Source organism: Brassica napus, chromosome C2, assembly GCF_020379485.1.
Source record: "Brassica napus cultivar Da-Ae chromosome C2, Da-Ae, whole genome shotgun sequence".
In the NCBI taxonomy this organism is placed as follows: domain Eukaryota; kingdom Viridiplantae; phylum Streptophyta; class Magnoliopsida; order Brassicales; family Brassicaceae; genus Brassica; species Brassica napus.
In genome coordinates, this window is record NC_063445.1 from 11,577,267 (window position 1) to 11,588,224 (window position 10,958).

At 39.1% G+C, this 10,958-nt stretch overlaps 2 protein-coding genes across 3 annotated transcripts; one reads left to right on the forward strand and one right to left on the reverse strand.

Moving 5' to 3' along the window:
- Window positions 1-5,309: 5,309 nt before the first annotated feature.
- Window positions 5,310-7,817, forward strand: LOC106380961 (rab GTPase-activating protein 22). 2 transcript variants are annotated; one of them, XM_048746352.1, is made up of 5 exons: window positions 5,310-5,838; window positions 5,959-6,091; window positions 6,189-6,238; window positions 6,318-6,371; window positions 6,468-7,817. In XM_048746352.1, exons 1-5 carry the CDS (start codon window positions 5,636-5,638, stop codon window positions 7,591-7,593), a joined length of 1,566 nt encoding a protein of 521 aa, XP_048602309.1. In that variant the 5' UTR covers window positions 5,310-5,635; the 3' UTR covers window positions 7,594-7,817. The 2 variants fall into 2 exon arrangements, with proteins under 2 accessions (XP_048602309.1, XP_013676263.2); XM_013820809.3 differs by having other exon boundaries at window positions 5,311-5,838; window positions 5,956-6,091.
- A 174-nt stretch (window positions 7,818-7,991) lies between these two features.
- LOC106380962 (cytochrome b5-like) lies at window positions 7,992-9,174 on the reverse strand. The gene is made up of 4 exons (XM_013820811.3): window positions 9,034-9,174; window positions 8,799-8,897; window positions 8,500-8,566; window positions 7,992-8,416 (listed from the first exon to the last, which is right to left on the reverse strand). The coding sequence occupies exons 2-4, from the start codon at window positions 8,883-8,885 to the stop codon at window positions 8,166-8,168; spliced, it is 405 nt and encodes a 134-aa protein (XP_013676265.1). The 5' UTR covers window positions 8,886-8,897; window positions 9,034-9,174; the 3' UTR covers window positions 7,992-8,165.
- Between the last annotated feature and the right edge of the window lie 1,784 nt (window positions 9,175-10,958).

Here is a 10,958-nt window from a genome sequence, read left to right on the forward strand (position 1 = left end):
GTTCGGTTTCAACTGATAGTAGCATATGGCATCAAAGATTGGGACATCCTTCTTCAAGTGTTTTTCAAAAGATTTCATCTGCTTTACCGACTTACAAAAATATAGAGTCTGATCTTTCTCCGTGTTCTATATGTCCATTAGCGAAGCAATGACTTGCGTATGTTTCTCATAATAATCTTGCTTCTGTTCCATTTTGATTTAGTTCATCTTGATATTTGGGGTCCTTTTAGTATTGAGTCTGTTGAAGGTTATAGGTATTTTCTTACTTTAGTAGATGATTGTGCAATAGTCACATGGATTTACATGTTAAAGAATAAAGGAGAAGTTTCAACCATATTTCCATTGTTTCTCAAGTATATTTCGACACAATACAAATCAAAAGTCAAGGCTATACGTTCTGATAATGCCCCTGAGTTGGCTTTTACTGATCTCATCAAAGAGTTAGGTATGTTTCACTATTTCTCTTGTGCTTATACTCCACAACAAAACTCAGTGGTTGAACGGAAACATCAGCATTTGTTAAACGTAGCTAGGGCCTTATTGTTTCAATCTAATGTTCCCAAGGTTTATTGGAGTGACTGTACAATGACTGATGTCTTTTTGATCAACAGAATGCCATCTCTTTTGTTAGATAACAAGTCTCCTTTTGAGAAGTTATTGGGAAAACCTCCAGATTATCAGGTTCTTAGAAGCTTTGGGTGTTTGTGTTTTGCGTCAACGAATATTAAGGATAGAAATAAGTTTAGTCCTCGTGCAATTCTGTGTGTCTTTTTGGGGTATCCTTCTGGAGTTAAAGGCTATAAAGTGTTGGATTTGGAGTTTCATTCGAACATTGTCTCACGCAATGTGGTTTTCAAAGAAAAGGTATTTTCATTTAAAACTTCTGAATTGCTTTCTAAATCTGTTGATATGTTTCCTAATATGATATTACCTTTGCATGTGCCTTTGCATTTTGTTGAATCAACTCATATTTCTCTTAATGGTGAAAGTTCTCAGCCTGAGAATGATTCTTTGCTTCGTTATGTTTCTTCTGAGACACATACACACACTCATAACACTGTTCCTAACACTAATAATACGCATACTACTACTGAGACTGGTATTCATTTGTCTGATGTCTCTAGGCCTAAACGAACAACTAGAGCTCCAACTTACTTATCTCAGTATCATTGTTCTTTGTTTTTTTCCATTACTTCCTCTTCTTGTCGTTTACCTCATTCTACATCCTCTGTTTCTGACCATCATTGTTTTCTTGTTCCTTTTTCTTCTATTTCCTCTTCTTCTTTTCCATCTTCTTCTAAAACACCATATCCTATTTCTTCTGTGATATCTTATGATCGTTTTAATCCTGTTTTTCAGTCTTATGTTCATGCTTATTCTTTAGAAACAGAACCCAAAACTTTCAAAAAGGCTATGTCTTCTGATAAGTGGGAAAAGGCTGTGAATGTGGAACTTGATGCTATGGAGCAAAACATAACATGGGATGTTGTTTCTCTTCCAGTTGGGAAGACTGCGATTGGTTGCAGATGGGACTTTACCATCAAATATAACGCTGATGGGACAGTTGAGCGACATAAAGGACGATTGGTAGCTCAGGGTTTTACTCAGCAAGAAGGTATTGACTATATAGATACATTCTCTCCTGTGGCGAAGTTGACAAGTGTGAAGTTGTTGCTTGCTTTGGCTGCCATTAAAGGGTGGAGTTTGAATCAGATGGATGTATCTAATGCATTTTTGCATGGAGAGCTTGATGAAGAGATATATATGCGTTTACCACAAGGACATACTCCTCTTCCTGGTGTCATTTTCCTCCTAATCCGGTATGTCGTCTTCGCAAATCCATTTATGGTTTGAAGCAAGTGTCTAGGCAATGGTATAAACGTTTCTCTTCGGTTTTGTTGGGAGCAAACTTTATTCAGTCACCTGCAGACAACACTCTATTCATCAAGCGTTCTGGAGGTTCTTTTGTTGCAGTTCTGGTATACGTTGATGATATAATGATAGCAAGTAATAATCCTGCTGCAGTGATTGATCTCCAAGCTCTTCTTCGGTCTGAGTTTAAGATCAAGGATCTCGGTCAAGCGTGGTTCTTTCTTAGTCTTGAAATTGCAAGATCGTCTGCAGGCATTTCAGTGTGTCAGAGGAAGTACACTATGAACTTGTTGGAAGACTCAGGTTTACTAGGTTGTAAACCGAGTTCGATACCGATGGATCCTACCTTACATCTTACTAAAGATATGGAAACACCTTTGGAGAATCCTACAACTTATCGAGAACTGATTGGTCGTCTCTTGTATCTCACGATTATAAGACCTGATATTACTTTTGCAGTACATCAGTTAAGCCAATTCATGTCTTCTCCTACTGCTATACATTTACAAGCCGCTCACAAGATTCTTCGGTATCTGAAGAACAACCCAGGGCAGGGACTTATGTTTTCAGTGACTGCGGAGTTATGTTTGAATGCATTTGCTGATGCGGATTGGGCTACATGCAAGGAAACTCGTCGCTCGATCACATGTTTTTGTGTCTACCTTGGTTCTTCCTTGTTATCTTGGAAGTCTAAGAAGCAAGTTGTTGTGAGTCGCAGCAGCATTGAGGCAGAGTATAGGAGTATTGCTTTGGCAACCTGTGAACTGATTTGGATACAACAGTTGCTGCGGGATCTCTTGGTTACGGTCACTGGTCCAACTAAGCTCTATTGTGATAATAAGTCTGCGATTCACATAGCTAACAACCCTGTCTTCCATGAGCGCACTAAGCATATAGAGATCGATTGTCACACTGTTCGGGATCAAGTGAAAGCTGGTAAGCTTTTGATGTTTCATGTGTCGACAGAGAATCAACTGGGAGATATACTTACTAAACCTCTTCATCATGGTCCTTTTAACTCACTACTTCATCGGATGTCCTTGTCAAGTCTTTATCTACGTGGTGCTCAGCTACTAAAGACTTGAGAGGGGGGTATTAGTATAGTCTCTGGTTTACTTTGGTTTATTGTTAGCTAAGTTTCCTTTTGCTTAACCGATCTTATATATAAACATAATGTTCATGTACATTTTAATTAAGATGAATAACAAACATTTTTTTCATCGTTTCTTCAACTTTACTCTCTGAAGTACGAGCTTGAATCTTCATCTTCATCTTCTTCGATTCTGTTATTGATAATCACGATCCGACCAAACGTTAAATGGCCCAACGGCAATATCAAGGAAAATTCTAGGGTTATTCGCCATGGGATATTGATCACAGGTTTAGGGTTTTGATATGATACGATGCGAGGCGTATGGAACCACATTTTTTTTTATTTTCCTCTCGTCGGTATTTATACTTTATAGTTAACGGCTTAATGTTATGTAGTTTGGGCCTTTTTGGGCCGAAAAAAATAGTTAAAAATAAACTCGTGCCATAACGCTTTGTAGTTTCTTAAAGGCATTCTACTCTTCGTCGGCCACCACTAGCCAAATGAGTTATTTTGTGCAGTTGCATATTCGAATTTTACCAAATTTGTTTGATTTTGTGATTTGACGATCAAACATAGAAGTGGACTGACATCTAAGTTGGGATTATAGGCCGACCTTTATGACAACGCACAACACCAACAGTCACAGAACCCAAATGCTTGATATATTATTTTTGTGATTTAAGATGTTTATTTTTTTAGTACCTTATTTTTCCTTTTTGGTTAAGTTGATAAATAGAAAGATGTTTATTGTTTTCCTTTTTGGTTAATGTGTTGTTAAACCTTATTTTACGGACTACTTTGTTAGTTATTGAAGATCAAGTTTTAGGAATGACAAAAATGTACGAAATGCTTATCATAAACTGTACATGTCATGGAACTTAGCATAAGATCTAAAATCATTGTGTTTCTCATGAGTGTTTTTTTTGGGGCCACGCACTGAGAAATGAGGGTTCAGAGCCTTTCTTCTCTCTCTTACTATATAATGGTCTTCTTCTACTTAAGGATTTTTTTTTTGGCTTTCTATAATGATCTTTTGCAATGCAGCAATTAAATTTGAAACTATAATATTCCTATCTACGTCGATGGATATGGACATCATCGATATTGTTTTGAGGGAAACATGAACAAAGTTATCGGTAGTTGTGTTTTCTGCTCTTTTAATCTCCATATCCGTATAGTGACCATACTTTTTTTTTTTTGAACTACAAAATCTGTTGTTTGTCTCTATTATTGCAAAATATGTATTTACGTAGACATAGCTTGTCTTTCAAGCAATCAAATGTTTGTTTGTCCCTAGAAAAATAATAATGTTATTTTACAGCTGCAACTTGCCTATCTACTAGTCTTGCAGTCTTCTCTATTCAACGAACTTAAACACCTCTTTTAAATCTCATTAACTTCTCTTCTTTGTTTAATCCGAATTATTCCAAGAACATGCAAGTATATTTTTCATAATCATTTAAATAAAATACTACTAGTATACTGTGAGAATAATTCCTTTGCATATGCTTTGTAATTTAATACCAACTATATATTCCATATCTGCTTAATGACATACGCGGCTACAATAACTTTAATCAACATTAACATATCTTCCGCGCCCTTTATGCCATAGCTATTTTCTCTTTATTCCGTTCACTTTAGGGACTCACAAGTCACAGCAAAATACACAATAAACATCATATTAGCTTAGATCAAAGGTTTGATTTGACTTGGTCCATATTATATGAGATATATATATATATATATATATATCATATCATATGAAAATTTTGTCTTCTTTAATCGTCAAATGATTTATTTGAGACTGTATTCTAGCTCAAATATGATATTAGACAAGTCTGAAGCACCAGCATGTAACAAAGCATATTATTTAGTTAGAGCGAACTTGCTAATTGCTATGATAACATCCCACCAAACAAAAACTATTTAGAAATATAAATAGTAATGGTGCTAATCTTAAGATTACGATTGAGTAGACGTAGGTCCATTCGGTTAGACATTCTATGATTACATTTGTTTTCAGCAGAGATAGATAGATCTACAAATTACTAATCATGATTATGTTCCATTCAAAGCCGCGGTAAAGCTGAGAGACGCAATGAAATCTTTAGCTTTTGACTATTTTTTACAACAGTTGAGACGTGTCTCGTTTTCATTGGTCACTCTTGATTTTGATATTTTTGTTTATCGCGTAAAAATCCACGAAGTACGAAGACTAAAACCGAAACGACGACGTTATCGGGTGAAATTTAAAGCGAACGCGCTAGTCCACGCGCCGAAAGTAAAGAAAAAAAAAAGACAGGAACTGAAAAGAAAAAGATAGATCAAAGTGGTTTAGATGGGCTTCAGTTGTTGTATGCTTTAGCTTCTTTTTCTCTTCTCTCTTCTTCTCTTCTTCAGTTTCGGCGTGGTGAAGAAGACGCTCGAGTGATAGATAGAGATCGTTGGAGGAAAACCGTTAAACTCTCATGCCAGATTCCCACTGCCGTTTCTCACACGGCGGAATCCTTCTTTCCGTTAACCACCGGCGGAGTTACGATTCGCCGTCGCTGATGCTTTGTATTGAAGAATGGCGTTCGTAGATCTCTTATGAAAGACGGAGGAGACTTTTCTATTTGATTGGTGTTTTCGGGATTTTAGATTTTTAAGCTTTTGTCGGAAAATTAGATGAAGTCGTTACGGCGAAGCCACACTTCAACTTCGTCGGCAAATTCGTCTTCCACTTCGTTACCATCTTCTGCATCTGCATCTTCATCTTCTTCTACTACTTCTACTTCACCTCCTTCCTCTTCGTCGTCGTGGATCCATCTCCGATCGGTTCTCTTTGTGGCTAATCCTTCATCTCCATCTTCAGTAACTTCTTCCGATCGGTGAGTCTTAGATTTGGAATATGCCGATGGGATCTTCAGATCAAAAAAGTTTCTTTGTTAGATTTTAGCTTATAAGATCTTTTTAATTTTGAGTTCCTACTTGCCTTTTCTTTGTAGAAGCCGGCGGAAATCACCGTGGTCTCGCCGGAAAAGAAAACGGCCCTTGACGCCGCATCAGTGGAGGAGTTTATTTACACCTGAGGGAAAACTCCGAGATGGTGGGGTTGGGTTTCTGAAGAGAGTTAGAAGCAGAGTGAGTCTTTTCGAACAAGCAAGCAGTAGTTATTTGTGTCTTTGATTCTCACTTGTCTCTTTATGGTTATGACATGCTTCTTGTCGTGTTCTTGTAGGGTGTTGATCCATGTATTCGTGCACAAGTGTGGCTCTTCTTGCTCGGAGTGTGAGTTTCTCTTTTTTGTTATTGTTTCGTCTTTGTTTCTTCCTCTTTCTCAACTTGTAACCTCTTATATGTATTGCAGCTATGATTTGAATAGTACTAGGGAAGAAAGGGAAGCTGTGAAAACTCAAAAAAGGTTAGAGAAGAAAGTTCTGGTTTGATGTACATATATAGTCAGTATTTGTATGCAAATGCTGACAATATATATATATATATATATATATGAATATAGGAAGGAGTATGAGAAACTACAGAGACGGTGCAAGATGCTTCTCAAGCGCGGCGATGGAAGTACCGATGATCTTGAGGAAGAAGCAGACGAGCAATACGTTAGATTCATGGATGATTACAAGACTACCAAACAAATAATAAACCAAGACGTGGTCTCTGCTGTGAACACTGATTCTTCTGATACTGACTCTTGCGAAGACGACGATGAAGATGTTCAGCTGCTTCCTTCTGATGTATACAGTAATAACTCTGAAGAGAATAATACTTCTCTTTTTGGTGAGATTCAAGTAGAAGTAACTGTACACGAAGACTTCTCTACATGGCAACGTATCATCCGTCTCGATGCTTTACGTGCTGATTCAGACTGGGCCACTTACTCCTCATCCTCGACCACAATCACCGAAACCAAAGCTCGCGGTCTAGCCGAGTCCGTCGCCTTAAAAGACTACGACCACTTAGAAACCTGCCGTCTCCACCACGCCGCGCGCCTCGTATCCATTCTCGAAGCCTACGCTCTCTACGACCCCGAGATAGGCTACTGCCAAGGAATGAGCGACCTCTTATCCCCCATCCTCGCCGTCATCTCCGAAGACCACGAGGCCTTCTGGTCCTTCGTCGGTTTCATGAAGAAAGCTCGCCACAACTTCAGGCTAGACGAGGCAGGGATCCAGAGACAGCTCCGCATCGTGTCCAAGATCATCAAATCCAAAGACTCTCAGCTTTACAAACACTTGGAGAATCTCCAGGCCGAGGATTGTAGCTTCGTCTACAGGATGGTGCTTGTGATGTTTAGGAGGGAGTTGAGCTTTGAGCAGACGCTTTGTCTGTGGGAAGTCATGTGGGCTGATCAGGCTGCTATTAGAGCTGGCGTTGGGAAGTCGCCGTGGAGTAGGATCAGGCAGCAAGCTCCTCCGACGGATGATCTGTTGTTGTATGCGATCGCGGCGCTGGTGCTGCGGAGGAAGCTGATCATACAGAGGTACAGTAGTATGGATGAGATTGTGGAAGAGTGTAATAGCATGGCGGGTCAGCTTGATGTCTGGAAGCTTCTTGATGATGCTCATCATCTTGTGGTGACGCTTCATGATAAGATTGAAACTCTTTCTTCTCGGTCTCTCAGTGTTTGATGAAAGTGTAAAGCCAGAAATGAAGTGTTCTTTACTTACTACACAAAATCCCTATTGCACTCGTCTGGCTGTGTTTTGTCAAAAGGTTTGGTTCTTACCGTTTTACTTCTCCGTCAGGTTTTTCTTTCCTTTTTTTGTTTTGCTCATATCACACAAACAACAACACTATACTATCTATATATGTCATGTTTATTATGGTATAAATTGGTATGATTTATTTACAATTTTTCTACCAAACTAAACCAAACTCTTAACCGAACCTGAACCTAATTTCCACATGCTTATTCTAAGTTTAGACTTTAAAGTAGCTGAAAAACAGAAGCACCCTTTTTATTTGTCATCAAAGTTGAAAACATCTCAATCAACACAAAAAGAGAAACCAAACATACGATCACAAAGACACTACAAAACACATCGATTATTGGTTCGTAGTAGTTTCAACAAGAATCATTAAAAGGACAAGAGATGAAGTCTAGGACCAAACAACAGTAACTGTATTTTTTTTTGCAAATACAGAGAGAAATCAGAAAGAGTTATCCAGTGGCAAGCAAAAAATGCAAAAGCCTCTGTTTCTACTCTTTCTTGGTATATTGACGGACAACAAGAGCGAGACCCAAGATCAAGATTGGGACGAGGAACTGCAGAATCTTGATGATGAATTCTGGTGTCTTGTCTTGGTTGTACGCGGGTTGAGCAGGTGCAACGTATGTCCTTGTTTTTGGAACACTAGAAGAATCGATCTCGCCAATGTAGTACTTCTCCATCATGTCCCTTGCGGTGTCGCTGTGTCCAACGTCTTCAAAGTCATTCGTAGCATCTTTCCCTGTAACAACAACAGAAACATATCATTGGAGGGATTCAACTGGATCAGAGAGAAACTCATTAAGATTAATTTTGTTGAAAAACCTGTTGAGGACAACAAGACTTCATCGCCTCCAGGATGATCATCCATGAACGGGGTCACATCATACACCTAACGATATGCTCAAGTAATTGTAAATATCACTAAACCAATATATGATTCGCTTATAACAAACCTAAAACACTGAAGATTGAGATTCTAAATCCAGAGTGATGTCATAAAAGCTTCTAAGCTGTAAAGACCCTATGTTCATCTAACTCTTCAAGTTGTGGATAATCCATATAGAGTTTAGACCGAGATTTCTCAGACAAAGTCACAAAAAGACACAAGAGATCTAGCTAACCTTTCCGGAGATAATAAGCCAACAGTCTTTGGTTTTGTTGTGTTGTGAAACTTCTTCGAAACCTAGAACCTTCTTGTCTGAAGCCATCTCTCCTTAAATCTACAAACAAGTACACATCAGAGCGAATCAAAATCTACGATAAGCAAGATTAGTAGATACAAAACAAATATGATAGACTCAAATCGAAGAAAAACAAACAGAACGATGATTGATGATGATGATCGTAATAGTTTACTTTTAGATTCAGAGTTTCGATAGCTTCGAGGCTCTGTAATCAGCAAAAGACGGAAGAAACTGGTGTTCCTCTCACCTACTTAATTGTGTTCTACTTCTGAGCGTAGTTACTAAACTACCCTTGATTTTTGCTTAAGGGTTTGGCTTGTGTTAGATTTGACCAGGGGTAGTATTGGTCAATTTGGGCTTTGACTTTTAAGCAAACCAATTTGGAATTTGATTTACTTCTTTGCCGAGATCTTGTTTTACGGTACTTTACAGTCCATGACGTGTGGTTTCAGTGCGCTGTTTCCAAAATTTTGACGACAAAAAAGAAATAAAAGTTTTGCGAATTTGAGGAAATGGGGAAACAGATCATAATTTGCCAACATAATCGTGTAAGTTTTCTTTTTCACTGTTTCGGAAATACTACTCTGTTCGATACTTAAAAATTCATTTTGACATTTATTATGGAATATTGAGTTTCTATGTAACGACCCCGATTTTGGTTTAGTAGCTCATGGTTTAATTTAATTATTTGATTGAACCTAACCACTAATGAACCGAATTGTATATATCCATGTGTATATAATCCCTTCTAAAACCTAAAGCGAGAGAAATGTTTGTTGTATCGAGAGAAAGATCAGCCGCCTCCTTTAATCTATATATCTCTCTGGTTCCCTTCTTCTTCACGTGTGCATGGCTGTCTATCGGAGAAGACGAGACGTAATCACTGTTCACCACTACCGTTTTTCATTCCGGAGGAATAGCTGATGTCCATGAACCATCACCACTGGAGACGCGTGATGAGGGACAAGTAACCGGAGCCGTCGCGTTCCGTCACGACCAGCCACATATTGCACGGCCATGATCCGTGAGTCACCGGAGATCCACGTCGCCACCGTCCAAAGTTGTACCAAGCCAAAGAAGATCATAGACACCATTACCGGAGGAGCAGTCATGCCTTTAGAAGTCATCGTGGTGATCTGCCTACGGTATGTAATGGAAACGAGAGGTGTAGACGTGGAGGAGAGACGGAGCTACCACGTCATCATATTTCCGTTGCCGTTCTACACCATCATCAATGGCGAGCCACTGGACATGCACTTCATGTCACCAGAGTTCAAGATCCATCGTCGCAAGTCAAAGCTGTGAAGGTTATGGAGTCTTCTCCTTTGTTTCTTGCCTTACAAGCAACATTTATAACTTAAACTTAATTAAAGGTCTCATGCGTAGGGAAGAATCATGGAACCTTGGATGTTAATTGCTTGACAAGAAACCCATTCTAAAACCTAGCATACTGATTCTTGTTGCATTCCAAGTTTTCAGGAGTTCCTTGATATGTCTCTGATCTTGGCTAAGGTGAGAGTCTTTTCCCGAGCTTCTCTTACACGGCTTAGGACCTCGAATAAGTATAATTTATTTCTAATGTCTTCCGTCTATGTGAAATCGAGTCTGTCATTGTTTGCTTAGTTTTAGGTTCTTTGCTTAACCGGAACTAGGGTGTTAGATGGTTCAACAATACTTGTTCATTTATAATTGATAATATATATAGTATATTGATGTGATTTGGATGATAGCCGACCATGGGTGTATCGGCGGGAGACAGTACATTGGGTGTGGTGGATGCTGCGGTACAGCGTAGTCGACATGTTGTGCCAAGGCTTGGAGGTCGATAAATCGTCTATGGGCGTGTGTTACCGAGCACATATTCGGTGGTGTTTTTGGCCTGTTAGTGGGCAGCGAGTGTGCACCTCGCTAGGACCATTGTTTGATCTCTGGGTACTTTAGGTACCGTGTTTGCAACGTGTTAGGATTAAATTATATTTATTCGGAGTGCTCTGTCCGGGTCCATGGACTTCGGGTTTAGTATCTCATACCTCACTGAGTGACTTCCCCGTTACTCACCCCTCTCTCTTCCCCATTTCAGGTGAGACTGGCGAGTAT